General features: G+C 34.8%; 1 protein-coding gene across 1 annotated transcript in view; it reads left to right on the forward strand.

The window, feature by feature from the left end:
- LOC103798174 (zeta-sarcoglycan-like) overlaps positions 1-20,602 on the forward strand; it is a gene marked incomplete at its 3' end in the record, with an annotated part of 103,526 nt that overhangs the window by 56,874 nt on the left and 26,050 nt on the right. The window contains exon 3 of the mRNA XM_009070423.1: positions 5,933-6,020. Coding sequence (XP_009068671.1) covers positions 5,933-6,020 — 88 coding nt within the window. The remainder of the gene's footprint in view (positions 1-5,932; positions 6,021-20,602) is intronic.

Below are 20,602 nucleotides of genomic sequence, written 5' to 3' on the forward strand. Positions count from 1 at the left end.
AAGCTAGATAGAGGTAGAATCAATGCTTTTCCTTTGCTGAGAAGGAAAAGATAATGCAAATCTGAATCCTGAGAGAAGGTGAACCACTATTGCTTTCATTGTTGTATTTGGTCTTGGAGAATCTGAAAATTCAGTCTTACTTTGTTGAAAGCAGTGCCAGGAGATGTTCAGTATATGTTTTTAATTATCTTTAAGCTTCTGAGGACTTTTTCAATCTCTATTACTGTCTCTATAGCACCTTCCTGCAAGCATATTTTGCCCTTAAAATTCTTGAGACTTGTCATTTCCATCAATAATCTTTGTTAAAGCATCTTTGTTCAGCCACTCCACTTCACTACACCAAATATTCTGTTAAAGTCTGTTACTCAGGGCAAGATTTTGTCTGAGGAGGCTTAGTGTAATTAGCTCTGAGAATGTAGATCAGCTGATAGAATTCTTTGTTTTAGTGTTAAAAGCACCTTATCAAAATTAAACCTGGATATATGACAAACCAGCAAATTATTTCCATTGCCTTTTAAAATCAGATACCAAGATACATTGATTTAATTACAATACTAAGAGTAGGAATTTTATAAATTTTAATATTTATTAAAATGTGAATTGGTAGAATGAGCAATATCTTTGCTTATTTCAATATGAGCTAAGTTTTTATGACAAATTTACTTAATATTATTTCAGTTGTAATACTGAGTTTAAGCACAGTGGTTTTAGATCAGCATAAAGCACTAGAATCCTGGAAAGGCTGACAAGTTTCAAGGAACAAAGAAATTGTTAGGCTTCCTAGGGTCCAGAAGTACTTCCTTAAAAAGTTCACTATTTTTTACTTTGTTATAAAAATATTGCATTTACAGCTTTTGGAGTACATTTGGACAACTTTGAAGTAATTTTCTTATATTTAAACACTTTGACAGTTCTAAAACAAAAGCTTTATGCTTTAATGGAACCATTCTGTGAGAAGGATGAACCAAGTCTAAATTTTGCTAATTACCTTAGTTCAAAAGTCAGGGCTCAAAATACAGGCAAGAACTCTTGTTTTTCACTGCCTTTTGGGATACTATCGGGGGAGGAGGGAAAATTAGAATCTAAAGTTTCACTGAAAATAAGTAAGGTGCACTGGAAATATTATACAGAGGTTATAATAAGGCTATAGAAGAATATGAGTAGGATTACAATGGAAACTAAAGTATAATGGTTTGTACTGGCAATTACTATATTATTCTGATACAGAATTACTGGAACTACTTGATCATCCATTTACATTTAGAAGAGCTTGACTAGTTGCCAGAATCACAACATAAAATATTAAAATTACTGTTGTGCCAGTTGTTTCAGTCTAAATGTATTCTGTGAAAAACTGCAAAGTCATGGAGCTTTATTTGTTGTAGCCTGTAACTGAAGGCAACTTTTCTTCAATATCTTAAAATCTGCTATGAAAATGTGTTTGGTGTGGAAAAATTATCCAGTTACTGAAACAGAATAAATTCTGAATAGCTAGAGAGTTGAAAAGAAAGGCAAATTGTTAATGATATCCTTTGGAAAAGATCTTTCTTAATAAAAGCTGACAATTTTCTCAACAACAGTTTCCCTGAAGGGGCATGTGCCATGTCTTTCCCTGAACCATTATCCTTTCTATATAATTTTATTTTCTCAATATTGACCTTCATAGGTCTGGTGACTTGTTTTACTCCATGACTGGCAAGTCTCAAAGCAAATTTGCTAACAGAAAAGCAATTTCTTGAACACCAAGTCATGTTCTACAATAAAGATGGGAATGAATATCTTCTTTCCGGAGATAACAAATTTTAGAAGCGCCATGAAACAGATGCTAAGCTCACATATTGGCTCTGTTTGTGTCATAGTAATGGCAAAGCTGCTTATTAAATGTTTTGCAAGGTTAAAGAATGTTGAACAGCAAAACCTAGGGTAGTATTTTTCACAATCACTTTGTAGCTATTGATAGGTCAAAATTAAAGGTGAATGTATGAAGTATAGGGGATATTTTGTTTTTTTAATCTTAAAATACTCTCTTCTATCTGTTGTGTTCAAGGTAATGTAGTTTTTTCTGTTGATTCTTCATAATCTATGGTGATTAAACATGCACACTTTAATTTAAATATAGTGGATTATCTGTAATTTCTGTAATTGCCATTCTTACTTTCATTCCTTTTGATGCCTTGATCAAAGCCTCATTATACTTCATGCTAAATGTCCATGGAATTCATAGTACTTATCTCAAGAAAATGCTTGGAAGCACCTAAAAACTGATGTAATAAACAATGTGTGTGTGCAAGGGAAGGCTCAGTGAAGTGAAAAAAATAATATTCCTTCTTTTCAGCAGGGTGTTTCAGAGTTCGAGAGGTGTGTGCTTCTGGTTATTTAGTGCCGAAACAGTAGAGGGAACTAGCAATGCAGAAAGTTTTGTCAAGGTAATTAGGATTCAGCTGTAAGTGATTCTGCTGGAAGGAAGACTTATCAGGAAATATAAACATTGTAGAAACTAAGATAGCTACTTGAAGAAACAAAAAAAAACAGGTAACTATTTCTGACTCTTGCTGTCGGAGCTGCTGCTAACACTAGTGGCAGCATTTAATCATAAGGGATGCTGCCACCTTGACTTTCTATAAAATAGTATGTTTAATGCTAACCTAAAATAAACCTTCTAACTAAACATGTTTAGAATTAACGATTCATCTTGCCTTAATTTTATCTTACATTTTCAACAGATAAATTTTAATGTGCATGAAATAGACCTTTAAATATTTTTGTTAATGGCAAATATTTCTTTGCTACTTTGTACTATGTGCCTCATTCCAGATTTCTGCTACAATTTATGTATTTCTGATGATCTATTTTTTTACCATAAACTTTCTTTAGAATTTGTTTAATATTCTTCAGCTTTTGAATCCGAAAAGATTTGGTTTACCATTAATACACTGCTGAAAATCTTTAAGTTGTAACATTATAAATAGGAGTCATCTCATACAGTATCATGAGCATCAGCTAGTTCTTGAGGTCCTCATATCTGTCAGGGCAGTGAGGGCTGAATGCTCCCTTAAGAGATGGAAGGAGCCAAGTAGGGAAACCCATTCAGAAGGGGTTCAAATGGTGCTGGACTGAAATGGGTCCCCCCAAGGAGGTTGGGCATGGCCCAAGAACATCCCTTTACAATATTTTAGTTATTAACATATTGATATTATTAAAAGCTCTATGTAACTGTAAGAATGTTCTCACTATATGACTTTTTGTTATCTACAGTATAATTGAAATGGCATCATTTTCTACCTCTTTTCTGAAGTCCACATTTACATCTGTACATTTACATATACTTCTATCTCTCTTCTAACATCTAATGTGAATTACTGTGTGGATTATCAGGTCTCTTAGATCGCAAGCTGAAGTTCACATCAAAAGAGCTACAGATCTGGTGATCCAGAGAGAAAATTATCCAACATGTTTTATGCTTTAGATGTATTTGTATTCATATGACTGACATCACACTTTATGCTCATCTTACAGGTCTATAATTCCACTGATTTCAGCTAAGTTTCTTCTGAGTGTCTAGCTCCTCTGAGTAGACTACCACTGAATATCTTGAAACTCTCTCTTTAGGCACTTCCCATGTAAAATAAAGTGCAGGTAAAAAGTGTAGATAAAATGCTGATCTGCCTAAATTAATAGGAGATTTGCCACTGTGTTTATTTTGGTCCAGAACTTAAGCTTGCAGCTCTGTATTTTACATCCAGGAACTCAGAAATATAGGAATAAGTTCTTAACTTCTTCATCTCTCTTTTTATCCTTTATGTAAGACAAGGAAAGAAGAAGAAAGAAAGCTTGGCTCACCTAATTTTTCATTATGCTGTACTTGAGAATTTCATATCCAAGCTATTTTTTTTTTTACAATTGGAGCCTGAGAGGCAGATTTTAGCCTGAGAATTGTGTTAAGTATTTTCCTAAGATGATTCTGTGGAGAGAGACTGTAAACAGTCCTTGGAAGAGTAAGTTCACAAACCTTTAGCCATGCTGGCAAAAATAGGCATGGCAGTATCCTCTCTTGCTAAGGATGAGGTTATTCTGACTGAGAAGACTCTTCACCAAATAGTGACTAAGCGAAAGTGAACAGGGTTCTTTAAAAATGTACTTTGCCCATTCAGATGCCTGTTAGGACAATTGCATCTCCCAGAGCAGCAGTTGCCTGGACCTATGATTTTCAAAGGACCATAAGGCAAGTGGGAATCAAGTATTGATAAATAGTTTCTTGGCAGCTGCTTTTGTTGCCAAAGCTCCCTTTGTTGCATCACGTATTTAGCTTAAACCAGTCACATTTAACACAGTGTCTCACTGATAATTACAACTTTTTGACTAGAAAGATGGACAAGCCAAACAGTCACTTTCTTCTGCCAGACTCTGTGATGTAGAGCTAATTGGCAGGATGCTAGACATGGTCCAGTGAGAGATGGAAACACACCTGAACTCTTAGAAATTAGCTCAGAATAATTTCAACTTCCCAGGGAATCAATTATCATTTAAAGTTAATAATCATAGTGAAAACAACTGGGAAGAGTGTTTCTTGTAGAGGAAAGCCCTGGATTGAAAGAAAAGCACTTTAAGGTATAGAAATTTTTAATGGGAACATAATGCATCATTTAGATAAAAATAAATCTTTACCTATGACCCCTTATTTCCTTTCCTTCTCATCTAAAAACCATTCAAGAACAGCAAAAACCCCAGTATATCAAGTGACACAAACAAAGGGTCTAGCTAACCTAATATGCTCAGTCCAGGACTGACCTATAGTTGATGGTCAGGGAAGAATCTAAGAATAAAATAAGTACATGCCAAATATTTTCCTACCCCTTAGTCATTCCTACGGAAGACACTTCCCAAGCTTTTTCTGTCAGATATCTTACTGCTGTTGGATAAACATACTTAGCATAGTAAGTGCTAGCAAACTGCCAGAAGCATTATGTACCCATGATCTCACTGCAAGCTTCAGGGAAAGAACAGGGTAGTATCAGGTGATTCCAGGGAGAAAAGTCCTTCTGTGCAGCAGCAGTCACAATCCTATCTTTTCCTCCTCTCATGCTCTCACCCTGGTCAATAAGAACATGATGGGTAAGTTCTTTCTTTTTTTTAGGCTGTTTCTCCTGGCTCTCTGTTGAAACTCTTCCCCTTTCCTGTGCATCTGTGCTTCCCCTGGAGGAGTGCATCTGGCTCTTCACTCTTCAAAAAGCAAAATTCAATTCTTTATGAGATTCTTTATGCTGGCTTTAGACATAGGATAGACTTACACATATATATGTAAACATTCTTCAAAAACTTAAACCTAGTTGGATGCTGAGAGCAATGTAGTCATGCTTGATCCCTAATAATACCTGTCAGGTAGTATTGGAAGTGGGTCAGACTTGTCTGACCTTCCAGAACCTTCCAAGTCTCTTTTTCTTTGCTTTTTGAAAGTAACAATTCTTTTTATTTTCAGAGGAATCCTTTGCTGTGTTTGTAAGGTTTTATTAAATGCAATACTAATATTATAGAGTGTGCAGACTAATAGGTTAATGCAGTATAGTGTTGGTTAGGTAGTTAGAAACATGTAAATTAGCAATATATGGAAAAGGCTAATGAAACACATTTGTGTTAAGGCTTTTTGAATTTTGAACTTCATAATATTGACAGGAAATAAAATCTGAATTATATAAATTAAGTTCAACACTGATTTCTAAAGGAGGGGTTGTATGCAAAAACATTTGAAGCTTTACATAGCATTCTTGTTATTCTTTTACATAACAATTTAACTTGCAAAAGGCTTTATGAAATGATTAGAAAGACTATTGTATTTGACAAAACTCCCCTCAGCATTCCTGTCTATATTAAGTTCTAACTTAATTCTACCTCAATTTTTTGTTCTCTCATTTATTGTCTCATACATGTTTCCCAGGATAGCCCACTGGTCTTACAGTCTGACAGAAATGTAACAGTGAATGCAAGAAATCACATGGGACAGTTAACTGGACAACTGACAGTAGGTGAGTGTTCTTTATTGACTGTTATGTTTATCAGTTTAGCTTTATGAATAGGTTTCATTAATTAACATCAAATATAAAATATTACTGTGTAGTCAGAAAAAAATGTCTTCATTATACTCAAACAAAAACCATTGCATATAATGGATATTAGAGTATGATTCAGCATCAGGTCAATGCAAAAAAAGTAGAAATGCCTCAAAATAGTTAAAACAGCTTAATGTAAAATGATTATTTTTGAGACAGCTGTAACAAATAAAAAAAAAAACCCCAAACCACGTTAACTGGGAAAATAAGCATCATTTTCTTACACATTCTGTCAGTCTTCCATTAGTTCAGTGGGAATTGGTTGATCCTCATCAGGGCAAGGCATTTGGATCAACACATGTTGAAAATTGTTGGAGTAACAGAATGTGAAAAAACAGAACAAAACAAAAATCAAAATGCTTAGTAATACAAAATTTAAATGGAAAGTGATCATACTGCCAGTCATTCATTAAAATTATCTTTGTTGTATCACAAAGTATAAAATACAGCAGATCAAAGTTCCAAATGAAATGGAAATAAAGTCATCTACTTCTTTATTCCACTAGTCATGTATTTTCCCCTATGGTTTTAGCACAAATCATACTTACTGTGTTAGAAAATATGGAATAATATTTTTATATTTTCAGAACTGAAACAGTACTGAAGATATTAATTGCATTTTACAAATATAGACCAAAAAAATCACTACAAAGTTATGTTCCAGATCTATTAGAAAGCAATATATATTGACTGGAAATGGGGCAAAAAATATAAAAACGTACATGTGTAAGATATTAACATATAAAATTCAAGGAGGCACTCCTTATACTCCATATATTTTCTTTTTTTTTTTCATTTTATTTCTGGATTAAGTTGTGTTTTATCCACTTTTTTTCTCATGTGCTGAGGTTATACTTACAAAGATTTAAAGTTAAACTCTAGTTGTAATCTATGCTATGTTTTCATACTGGCTGGATACAGTGGCTTTGTGCTGGTTTGAAAGCAAACCAGTGAGACACTTCAAGTCAGAAATACAATTTAATAGGAAAAACAAAGCAACAAATGCAACAGTACAAAAGGAAACCACTGACAGAGTCAGAAAACAACCTGACCTCCTGTCAGTCAGGGTGTTGGTAGTAGTCTGATGAAATGGTGCTGCAGAACTCCTGGAGTGATGGGTCTGTTGGAGCAGTGATCTGTAGATCTGGTCTTCACCTGAAGGTCCAGTGGTAGCTCTTGTCCTCTGGGAATCCAGCAGGCAAAGAGCATCTGTGCTGGTCCAAACCCCAGATTATATCCAGGTGGGAATGTTTGGCTCCCCCCCTGGGGTGAAGCATCTCCCAATGGGACACTGTAATTCTGTGGGTCATGCAGTGGGTCCCTGACAGCCCATTAAACAGAGACAGCCCCTGAGGGAGTTATCAGGGATGGGTAGGAGATAAGGAGCACTGCCCTCACCTGCTTTAACAGCTTGTGGAGACGATAATAGAATACATACCCTACATTGTAACCTAGGACAGGATTTAAATTGTAAAAATCTCTGGCAAGTGTGCACAGCATGACCCACCATCTGCGCTGCTTTCCCTGAGCGACCACATCAAATGAGTGTGGAAGGTAACCAGACTTGCTAGCAGAGACAGATGAGGAAAATCAAGCTAATACCTGTTCTAGCCATATTGTACTTGCCCAGTGTAATTATGGAATGCAGTTCTCTTTCATCTGGTAACTGTATTGTTAAAACCTTCTGCTTCAGCTGGTAATTGCTAAAAGGTGAGTTGCCCATGGCAGATATTCACATTGGCTGAACAGATCTGATATTTTTGATCACTGACACTATTCCAGCTGAGTGAATCCAGCATGGAAAATGAGTGTGAGTGTATGAGGCTGACCTACTTAAAAGGCATCACGCTAGAGGTTAATATTCTAAAAACATAAAGGCCTGAAAAAAACATGTGTTTTTATGTTACCACCATTAGAGTGAGCACCTTTAAGATTTTGATGCAGTGTCTGGAGAGTGGAAGTTTGTTAAATTGCAATATTGTATTTATATTATTTCTTATTCTTTATCTTCCTCTTCATTTCATAAGCATTATATAGCCTTTATTATTTCTTACATTAATATAAAATCTGCTTCTTTAGTTTTTATAAATTCTTCATAAGGTATTGAATGCATATTAAAATATACCTGATTTTCTTACCTCTTATTAAAGATTTCTTACTTAGTAAGAATAACTAGACAACTACCAACACAATCATTAAAACCTGGGCATTCTAATATTAGAGACCAAAGAAATTAATAGGCACCTAAAATTAAAAATGTGTTATTCCTGCCCTCCCTTCTAAATAATTTTTTTTGTGTGTAAGATAGAACATAGAAAGACAAGTTGGATTTTTTTGCCTAGGTAAAAGTATGACATCTGCTGAAAGAATGGAAGGGACTTTTCTATATCAAGTTTGCTGACATAAGAAGATATTTTTTCCTACTGGTTGTAAATATGCTCAGGAAAGTCCCTGTCTTTCTTAAAAATGCTCTCTATCTGTTGTCTAGTACTGTGTGCTGAAGCAGCTGTTTTTATGGATTACCAGTGATAGGGATGAAAATATGAGGAGCAATGTTTTAAATGAAAAAAAAGAAGTAAATTGTTTTGCCTTGGAGAAAAAAAAATCTAGTTAACAACTTTGAAATGTTCTTACCTGTTAACATCTTCAAGGATTTTGAATAATAATAATTAAAAAAAAAGGCTACACATTTATATCCACAGCAAGAGGAGTGAAGAAAAAGTGGTTGCATATTTAAATGGTGTAAATTCAAGTCATGACTCCAGATAGTACAATACCAAGGGTGCACCCATTATTGCAGTGCAATGTATTTCTACTGGCACTAAAAACTGTACAGAGAGAAAGTCACAGCTGTAGCAATGCTTTCTGTTGGGATCTGTACTAGCTGAGCAAGAAATGTTGGTTTGTACTCCAGTCTATTCATGACATATGGTCAGGAAACTGCCAAGTTTGTGTCTGGATCTCCAAAAGGACTCCAAAGACTTCAGTTTTTAGACATGCCATTTAAGCATATGTAGCACAGACGTGAGTTATATCCATAGAATAATCATGACCATTCATTCAATTTTGTATCTAACCTGGAAAAGGAAAACTAATCACATCTCTCCCATCCCAGCTCTTACTTAGCAATACTTTCTGCATTATGCATTCTACTGAATCACCTTCACACAACCTTTTCTCTGTTTAATCAATATTTGCATAGTTTAAATCTAATGGCAGTTTAAATCATGGCAGGTTAATGGTTGGACTTGGGGACCTGAGAGGTCTCCTCCAACCTTGATTCAATGATTCTATATGGAAAAATATCTACTCCTTTTTTTTTTGCCAGTTTTAGAAATGCATGTTTGCTGCCCATCTTGAGCCAGAAGTCTGTTGTCTCCATGGTGTCTGCACATATCATATATACCTCTGTCTGGTTTTGTGGGGAGGACATTAGGCTGGCAAGCACTAAAAGATTTAATCTGACAGTTGAAACCCATGTTTGTGCTTACCATAAATTCATCATTAATCAGATTTGATCATTACTTCAGCAATTTTATAATATTTTTTTGAGAGGTAAGGTTTTTTTCTTACTTTTTTTCCCTTGCTGCTTGGTCCTTGGCTGCTGGCTGAGGTTAAACCACGACAGCTTCTGACAAGGTATTTCTGGTACTGCTTGAGCCTTTTCCATTCAGAAAGATCCCTGGGCATATCTGAAACGTGCAAAAAAGTGCACTTCATTTCTACTAAGATTTGAGCCCTCAGGCAGAATCATGACTCTTATAGAGGTCCAGAGCAGTACAAGACATAGCTTTAGAGAGCTCCTGAACCTTTTGCTCTACTCACTGAGATCTCTAGAGTCATGCAAGTCAAGAAAAACATTTGAATACCCATGAAAATTATATCACACTTTTGCAATTACTTTCTGGAGGCAGATGTATGATTTTCAATTACAGCACTGCTGAAGACTGATAACAGTGCTAAAAGATATAGCTATTCAAATAACTTGTCAAACTTGGTGACACATTCCATCCATTTGGCAGAAAATTTGTCGTGTGTGTTCAAGATATTTTTCTTTAAAATGTGCTGGCTTCCTTGCTGTGTTTCATCAAGAGTACATGTGGTATTGTGCTGAAACAATTGGACTTTAGAAACCACAGGTATGTAACCTCATGGGAGTGGGAATAGTCTTCATCATTCTTACTTATACCACATATGGCAATTGCCTATTCCTATATCTACCAATACCTTACCAGGTAACACATCCTGGTACCCCTTCACTTCTGAGGTGTATGAAATAACTCATTACCTAAATGTTGCCTTTGATGTTCCCTTTGCAACATTTAGATATCAATGAAGGTCTGAAGCTGGATATAGCATTTCAAGTGTTCTTGCTTTGATCTGTGTTGGCTAATATATTATAATATATTATTACTATCTGTGGTGTTAATAATGCTAATAAGGAGCGTGTAATAAGATGTGTGCACAGGTTGCTCTAAATATTTGATATCTATTGTTAGACATTAACTTAAGATTTTTATGTATAATTATTCATTAAGGCAATGGAAGTAATAACAAGCATAAGTAACAATGGACAAGAAACATTTTTGTGTTTTTTTTGATCTGGTTTGCATGCATAGTAGCCTCAAATGTAAGGTCTTTTCCCCTACGTTTTGCAGGAAGAGGGTAGTTTTAGAGTAATCATACACATACACAAAAGGTCTCAACTCCTCTCTCTCTTACCTGCATGGTTGTTCTTGTATCACCAATAGTAGGGTGCTGGGGAGAGAAGGGATGGTGTTTTTCAATCTGTTATTAGCTGCTTCTGCCCTTCAACTGGTCAAACATGGATCAGAACTGAATTGTCAGGAATGCATGAAATAAAGCCTTTCCTTGCAAAGATGTTTGCCTATATATAGTCTCAAATGACAGTGAGATTTCCAGAATCTAATATATAGTAAACATTCTGCTAGTCTGATTTTCATATTAAAGCATTTGCTCTTGTAACCACTGTGATGCAGTAGGATTATTACATTTGCTAAGAAGACATGTTGCAAAAACAAACTCAGATGAGTTATCCATTTCTCAGCATTCTCTGAATTTCTATTCCTTAACTGAAATACAGACTGAAAACCCCACAAATTTGGGTTCTTAAAACCACTTTAATGTGTGCAAATGAGAAATGCAGGCAATTAATTTCGATCATACCTAGATTAATTAGTAGTCCAACTTTTGCATTGATATACAAAAATGAGTATTTGATATTGGAATTCAGACTGAATACATAATAGCTTAAAGTCTTTTGCGGCATTTTATCATTAATCAAATTCTTCTCATTGTTGCAAAGGCTTTTAATTGACAGTTAATTCACTCCCTCTTCCTTTTCTAATCCAAAAAAATGAACACAGTATCTATAATTTCTGAGCTAAATTATTTGCTTGACTTACATTTTTCCAGATGTTTTTGCACCCTAAATAGAATTTTCTGTTGAAAATTACTTGGTTGTCTGATGTTTTCCCTTGTTTTAAATGAGTTGCTTGTCCTTAAGAGAATATTTAGATAACTTTTACAGCAAAATATTATGTATTCTGAGTGTACAGATTTTACAGTATAATGTTTCTTAACAAACATTTGCAGCCAGTTAAACACTCCTTCCAAGTATAGGGATGTAAACAACTTATCAGGAGGTGAAAATACTGCTTGTCTGTTTGTGGTACAAATTCAGTCAGGTCTTTTTTAATACAGGTTAGCTTACCTTAGCAACTGAGTTAAAGGATCTCTTTCAGCTTCAGTACTCACTGCAGAAGGTATGATGGAGCAGTGCCTGGATGGCCATATGGCTTTACATCTCCTCCTGGCAAATCACACAAGATGAGCCAAGAGGCAGTCAGAAAGTGAGCCACATTGCTCATAACAGTTGAAATGTCCAGCTGGAATCTGAGTCTCATCCCTTCTCATAATTTTCTGTGCAATGTGATGTTGCCTCTATCTGTCTAGTCGAAGGAAAAGTCTTTTTACAAACCATCTGTGCTATAACAGGTTTTGTAATAGGACCTCACATAATATATACTCAGATATACTCTTAGTGACTTTGGCTAAACTATCATGAGAAATTACTCTCCTTAATTAATTATCTTGATGTGTGGTATTAGGAAAATGTGAAGCTCTGAGGTCTGGTCAAAACTTCAGACTCTTTTGCAGGCACTTTAATGGGCCTACCAAAGTAGCCTTTCAAAAATTAGCACATGAATTTATCTGAAATTCATTTGTATTTCTCCTTCAATCTTCTGTTTAAGTCATCTTCCAATAATAGAAAGCTTCCATACTTGTTTGTTTTGATTCAGATCAAGAGGCAGTAATTGTTAATTGTTAACTCTTGTATTTTTTACTTCTGTTTCACTTGTAAATTAGTTGCATCATTTTCTGTGTTAATCTTCATATGTATATTTGACATTCAGCAGTGCTAAACATGCTCTTGTGATGAGCCCTTGCATTAACCAGAATGAAAAATAATACTTTTTAATACATTCATTACATAATTAACTCATAAAACTACTAAATATACTTGGTATCATCAGCCATTTTCAGTCCAGTTTGTGCTTGGTTAACAAAGATCTCTTTGAAAGAGAGAAATACTTTACAGAGTACTTCAGATTGCCTTTAAAATTTTAGGTACATTTTCAATTTTTAAGTAATATCTTTCATATCTCTATGATACTCTTATTATATATTATATGTAGACATAACACTATATTGCTGCTTAATATTTGAAATACTTTATGGTGTAAAATATGTCTTAAAACTACCTTATGAATTGCCACATAAAACTGTGCTATAAAAATAGAGTAGGAAGCTATTTCTCTGTCACTTATTAGGACCAAGTGGCAATTCTTTCTGGTAGGCATAGTAATTTTTTAACCCACAACCTCCTTCCTCAAATACAAAGGCTTATGATGTCAGTTGATATGTCAGTAAGTAAAAACCCCCATGAATGGGGGTTCTGTATCAAAGAGATACAGAATAAATCCAGGGAGGGAATACAAATGCAAGCAGCAGTAGGACAGTAATTGAATTCTGTGTAATTTCTTTATGGTTATTTCAGGGCAGAGAGACTAGTTGTGCATTGTTGGTATTAAACAGCTTAGTAAAAAAGGTCTACACTGAATACAAGATGGATTCCTTGCTTTAAGTTTTATATCCTCAGTAGCATGTTATACATAATCTTCTTTGAACCTTAAAATTAATAACTTCAGTACTTCTAGAGTTGGGGTCTTGAGACCTTGTCCCCTTATTTCTGCATTCAGTATACTTTTTTCTTCTTTCTGCCTGCTTCAAACTCTAAAAGATTTTGACATTTGAGTCTTGATCCAATTTTTCTTTTCTTTTTCTTTCCCTCAGTCTGAGCTCATGAGGGAAGACTATTTTTACAGTGGTTACAAGGTACAGCTCATGTTAGTTATCTGAAACTGTATTGATCTGATGTAGAAAGCACCTTTTGCTGTCTTTAACTAACAGACAAAAACATGCTTTGTACTTTTATAACTAGTCTGATACTTCTCTGTATAATACTTGTGGCATAGACAAAATACGTGCAGCTTATTTTCTCTTTATTTTTGTTTGTCTATCATCTAAATTTGGAGGGAATTTTAAGGTCCAGTACCTGGTTTTTAATCTGGTTTTCTTTGCATGTTCTAGAGCTGTCTTGCAGGGGACAAGCACATGGAGGAAATGATGCCTTTTCAAAGTCAGAATATGCCTTCTTAAGTTTGGATTTTAGAAATCATCCAGGGCATATGCAGTTACTGGCCAGAGTGCTTTATTTTTAATTCAGCAATTGCTTCAATTTTTGTGTATATATTCAATATAAATCTCAATTTTCATTGAGCTGCTGTTATGAAATTTCACATTTTTTCTTTGCATGTGAAAAAGATTTCAACCTGCATCAGAAGAGGTTCAGATTAAAGAACCTTTAGAAAAAGGTTCTTCAAGAGAGTGGCCAGTCTCTGGACAATGTCTGGACAATGCACTCAGCCATATACTTTAATTTTATGTAGTCCTGCAAGAAGCAGGGAGTTGGAATCTATGATGCTTGTGTGTCTTTTCCAATTTGAGATATTCTTTGATTCTTTCAAAGGGATACAGAAGAAATGCAGGGAGGGAAGGAAAAGGGGCAAGTAGTGAGCCTTCCTCAGGCAGCCTGCTGGAGGTCAGGCTTCAAGGGATGCCTCAGATCCCAGCTGCTCCCAGGTGGTGTTGGCAAGAATACTGGGCACACTAAGGACTGGTGGCATGATGGTTTCCTGCAAAGCAGCCTTCAAAAAGGAGAAGCCACAGGCCTGTTTTTCTCATGAGGGGGCAATAGTTAATGTTCTATACTCGCTGTCACTCTAGAGGCAATGCAAAAAGGATGAAAGGAAACTACAGCAGTGCTTTCTAGACAAGGAATGTGAAGAGGGAGCAAGAGTACAGGAATGACTCTGTGCAGAGAGGTGTCCAACATGCTTGGTATGAGCATTAGCTCAACGCCTTAGTATTTCATCTCAATGCTGACTTTGACCTCTGAGCACCTGTAGTGAGTCTGGACATATACTGAAGTAGATTTCAATTATCAGTAGTTATTTTGCCAGTGGTACAGCAGTCCTTCACTTACTTTGCTGTGTTATAGACTTTTTATTTTACATTAATGTGTTTTAAATGCAAGCCTAGTTGTTTCCACAGTTTCTAGAAAATTGGCACTAGGAAAAAAAGGATATTCTGGTGTAATTATCAAATATTTTATCATCTTCCCATCCCACCCCCACTCCCTTAAACCATACCAGAGGCCATGGAACTATGAAGAGTTGATTGGCTTAAATGTAGAAATAGAGTCTGGGTGGTAAGAGGTAATTAGTGTTTTCATGGTGGCACAGAAATTTGAGTGTTTAAACATTAACCCATTACCATCTGTACTTCTGCTGTGACCCACATGCTGTTGTCCAGTACAGACAGCATCATTTACTATCCAAATGTTCAGAGCAAGGAAGAAGTGATTTCCTTTTGCAGGAGGGAGATCCCAAAAGTCAAAGAAGTGGATGTTATTCTGAGGTATATAAGAAGGTTTTGAAGGATGCAGCATACATCTTCAAAAGATGGTTCTAATTCTTTGTCTTCGGCTTTATCAACTGTCAATACTTCATTTAACTTCAACAACAGCTGCTGTGCATGTATTGTGACATTCCTGAGGATGCTGCTGGGTGCTAAGTATTTTTAAATTAGATACAACATCTGGACCTTTAACAAGTCCCTGACGGGACATTAAGATTTTATTTTTACCCCTTCTTTTTCCCCAGATGTTCTGACAGATCATAAATACTGTTAAGCATTATTGTTCTATTGGGAGTGGCTTAGCTGAAGGACAAAATAAGGGGGGAAAAAAAAAGAGAAGTCTATTTTAACTTAAATATAAAAACATAGTTAAAAAGAAAGATAAGCAGAGAGATCTTTCTGATGTTTTCCTCTACTTCAGAGTTGCAGAGAACACTTGGAAGTAGAAAGTCAACGTTATGCTCATGCTTTTAAAGATGTTGGAGTGACAGCAAAGAGATTTATCAAACATAGTGGTGAAAAGTAATTTGATTGTAGATTTGGATTATTTATTCAGTTATCTTTTAAAAATTTGAGTTTTGTCAGTTTTCTTACTGAGCCAGCTATGGGAAATTAGCTTGTTTCTATGTGAAAGAGATTCTTGCAAGTGAAGAGTCAGGCTTGAAAACGTTTGTGTTGTTCCAAGAAAATTATTTTTCCATATGAGATGAACCTCTTAGATCATGAGTTCTAGTTCATATCAATTTGATGACTAGTATTAAAAAAAAAGATCCTTCATCCTTCTGGAATTTTACCTCACATATCTTTAGACTATCAAAAATTGCATCTCATTTTTATGTTACAATTATTGTTGGTTATAAAACATTAACATTGAAGTTTATTTTCTATTTGTTGCACTGCTCTGAGTCAGTCTATATACAGTATATATGCAGTTCCAAAACCAACTTCAATGTATAATACTGCAACTTTAAAAACACATTGGAAAATGCCAATTAATATCCATAGCAAGAACACAACTGCTTTGTTGTGCTTGTATTTATAAGTACAATTATGTTTATTTGCCTTTATTTTTCCTCCATTCAGAACAGTATGGAGTTTTAAGTCCTATTCCATGTGTTATGCCAATAATAGACATGTTTAATTGTGCCATTTGTAGAAGGGCAGAGCTGTCCTGTAATTTGTCTCAAGCATGTACAGGATATTTAAAGGTATATTTGTTATGTATTTCAAATTTTTTTCTAATACATAAATATATATCTAAAAATAACTGCTTTTTCCTTAGGTTATTCTTAGAGTGATAAATATTGTAGTTGCAACTGAATTGTGAACAGATGGCATTGAACTAATGATTACCTGAATATTTTAAAATTTTGACTAGATATCTTCCTGTGAAGAAAAGCATTCCATAAATCTGAAATTATTTAGTCATTGGGAAAGCTCACTAAATCACTAATATCAGTTAGAGATCAAAATAATAACAAGTGAGCATTTTTTCCAAATCAAAATTAAGGACTACATTGCCTTCAGAATAAGTTATTCCAAAACTGAAGCTTCAAAACTTCATGAGTTTCTTTTTATTATATTCTGAAGAGATATTTTGTTTGGATAATTTGTTTTGTTACTCTTTCATTATATGTATTACCAAGACACCTAGACTCGTTACCATCCTAAACCTATCAGACACTTTCTACTCAGTTTTGTTTCTGAAATAGAAAAAGTGATTTTCTGTTATGGAAGAGGATGGTTCTCTCACCTGTCTTTTAAGAAGGAAAGGGAAATTTGCTAATCTTCTGTCTCTAGTTTGTTCTTTTCTGGATCTTCCATGTTTGTTTTGTGTCTGTTTGTTTTCTTTGAACTTCTTTGTGGAATTTATGTAAGAAGCCAGGTGCTAATTTAGTACATCTAGTTTTCTCTGTGATTGAGTGATTCTGGTTGGCTTGCTGTACTGCCAGCACAAAAGCTTTCAGAAAGTCTAGATAAAAATTCCACCTATGGTGCAGATCTTGCTTCTGAATTTGTACACCCATCTGCATCTAGGTTATATTTCTCTACAGATAAAGAGTCATACATTCCTTTGAGGACACTTCAGATTTTTCAGTTACCATAAGATCCTACTCCCAAGTGTATCAATATAGCCTAAGTGGAGTATTTCAAAGGTAGAAATCTTGTAGTGGTTCAAATCACAGATAAAGACACAGCATTTAGGTGTCAGCAGGGTAGCCATCTCAGGTAGATGTCTTCATCTGTGAATTGAGCTGCATCTTATGTGCTTCAAATCAACAATGAGCTGCGCTGAGAACCTTAATCAGAAGAGACACTTCCAGAAGCTGAGACCAAATCTGCTTCTATCCTGCTTCTGCAGTTTTCTGGCCCTTGTCCCACTGTCAAGGAGACAATTTCCTAAATGGAAATTGCAAAAATCCTGAGTGCTGGGCTAAGCCATCATCATCTTGTGCCATCATCATAGCAGATACTAGTTGTTTGGAAATCTGCAAATGTAGTTCATTGACCTGCCAAGTAGCAGAAGGGTTTAAAATTTTAATTTTCTGGTCATAGGGCTATAATATTTTCTCTTGTTTTACTACCCAGTAGTACCCTGTGGTAGCGTTTTTGTAGACGAGTCCTGTCTATCTTTGAATATTTTGTTCATATTTTCGTTAAATCTTTCTCACATAAAGTGTAATTATATGAAATGCTAACACTTTTTGCATAGATATCTTTGTGATATTTGTACTCTGTAGCTAAAGCAGAAAGTCTGAGAGACAGTTTGGAAAAAATAGGTTTTTCTAGTTCTCCATATGTAATAGCTATCATTGTTGAATTAATGTGGTAAAAATGTAAAATAATTTATCTTTTAACATTCCTTTTTCATGAAAGCTTCAAAGTACTCTGGTAGTTTGCATATTCTTTCTCAAAATGTGCTGAATTAAATTCTTTATCTTGGAAAGTTTGATTTGCATTCAGAAACCTTTTAATGGTCAAATTCAGTACATTGTAAGTAGTAATATACAATATTTTTTAGTTACAACATGGGGTTTTTTTAAGTCCATGGAAAACTGCCAAAAGCAACTGGAACTTGTATCTTTTTAATAAATTCAGGGACAGGGTGGGGGGAAGGAAGCTTCAAAGGTAACCTCTCAATATAAGTGTATATAAAGAATATATTGACAAGGTGGAGATTGGTCAAAGGTTGGACTTGATGATCTTGGAGGTCTGTCCCTGTGTAAATCATTCTGTGATTCTGTGAATATGAGTGAAAATATTTATTAGCTTTTAATTTATTTTAATAAACCAGCAAAAATGTTTAAAATGCCTACAGTGTAGAAACAAATCTCAGAATGACTGTGTAATGCCTACAGAGAATATTATCAGTAAGAAAGACAAAACTGAAATTCCTTTGTTTTTAAATCTTCACAAAGCAAGATACATAGCAGATAGTAAAAAAGGTTACAGGCCATAATAAAGAAAAGGTAAGGAAAATTGAACTATTGGGTTACATGCATATGTTTCACTTTGTTCAGTTTCAGTCCAGTTACCTCAGAATGATAATGCAGGCAGCAGAAATGTCCTTGGACTATTAGTAATTATTTTAGTGAGTATGCAGTTGAGAGATAATGTCTCAGAAGATGCAAACAGTTCAAACTTCAGATCTGTTTTTAAGAAAAGGAAAAAACCAAGGTTGTAGAGATTTACTGATCTGTGATTTTCAGTAGACTTTCTGGTAAAATTGTAGAACATTCTCTAGAGAAGTCAGATTAGACAGGAAATATATAATGATAAAGAGACACAGTTTTAGAGAGGAATGAACAACCTCTGCATCTACAAGATGTTATATTTCCCAAGCAGAAATTCAGCATTCCTGTTTTGTCTTTGAGTTTCATCTACCTAATGAAGACATTTCATATTCCCCTTGCTGTTTGTACGTGCTTGTGCTATTTGATTTGAATGTTCTGTTCATTAGGCACAGCATGGAGTCAGGTATCTCATATTATGTGTTGTTCTGTCTTTTTTTTTAACTCTCATTTCTTTTTAGTGGAATATGCTACAGTTACTTAGAGGCAACTTTGGATTTTCTTAAAACACATAGTGGCCAAAAAAATATAGCAATAAACTTAGAGCCTAGCTCAGCAGAGACGATGAAAATTTTCCCACTGATTTGGTACAGAATTGTAATGCTCAGACTGCTCCAGTAAGCTTCAGCTTCCAAGTGATATATGTTCAGCTTTGTAAATTATTTCAGTTGTAAAAGCTAATTGCATCACAGAAAGTGAAAATTGCAAGGTTAAGAATAATGCTGAAAACATGGAAAATTCTCTTAGGATTTAGTATTATTCAGGTTGCATTCATCATGAGTGAGAAAAATTGATAAGCTTTCTTTTCCCATTCACACTTTGGATTGCACAAAATATTCTAAAATTATAAATAATTCACTTTCACAAGCTGAACTTTTGAGCTTGTCAATGAAAGTTAAGTTGATAAATCAAGCTACAAGAAGTCAACATAGTATGGCTATTTGTTGATGTCACAAAGAAAGATTCCTGGGCGATAGAGGAAAACATGCATAGGAAAGATAATGCAATAAATCTGGTAATAAAAAGAATATATATTTATTTATAATGTGATCTATTACTTGCTCTATATTTACATATTCTTTATTTAATAATTAATTTTAAAAGTATGCATTTATGTATAATTATTTATTATTAATATATATTTATTGCATATTATTGATATATGTTTACAATGAAATGATAGTATTATAAGAAAAATCAGTCTGATAGGAAGCTAATTGTACTTGCCACAAGCCTCAACTCAACAATATAGCTTATGTTTTGAGTAAACTAAACTTAATGGGATTAAATAGAGCAAAACATACACACTGAAGTCTTGCATACACATTTTGGTGCCTGACATATCTTCCTTTGTCTTGCTTAGCTTTCTTATCTAGAGACCCATATGGGCAATTAAGATACTATAGCCAAAGTTACAACCTGTCAGCTGAGTCACAGGAGCAGACAATGCACCTGGGGTTAGCATTAAAATGGATTAACTTAAAGCTCAAATAGCCTTCAAGAAGTGCATTTTACTTTCATCCACCCATGTGTATTGCTCATAGCTTATGAAATTATGGATTCCTGTATGTGATCAGACCAAAGGTTTAGCCATGTAATTTCTAAGTCTCAGATAGAAAATACCATGTGGTAGGGATAGTAGAAGGAAGAAAGAGGTTTGCTCTTGAGCCCTTATGGCCTCATAAAGAAGCAGCATGGAGAGTGCTGTCTGCTGCAAATTTATGCAACTTTCATATATATTTTTATACCTGGGTTCTACTGTCAGGATGTGACAGGAAGACAGACTACAAGAAGGATTGCAGAGGTGATATTTTAGGTGTGTTTTTTCTTGAAGTCGATATACCATGCTAATGGAAGTGCTAG

The sequence above is a fragment of the Acanthisitta chloris genome, unplaced genomic scaffold, assembly GCF_000695815.1.
Source record: "Acanthisitta chloris isolate BGI_N310 unplaced genomic scaffold, ASM69581v1 scaffold3752, whole genome shotgun sequence".
NCBI lineage: Eukaryota > Metazoa > Chordata > Aves > Passeriformes > Acanthisittidae > Acanthisitta > Acanthisitta chloris.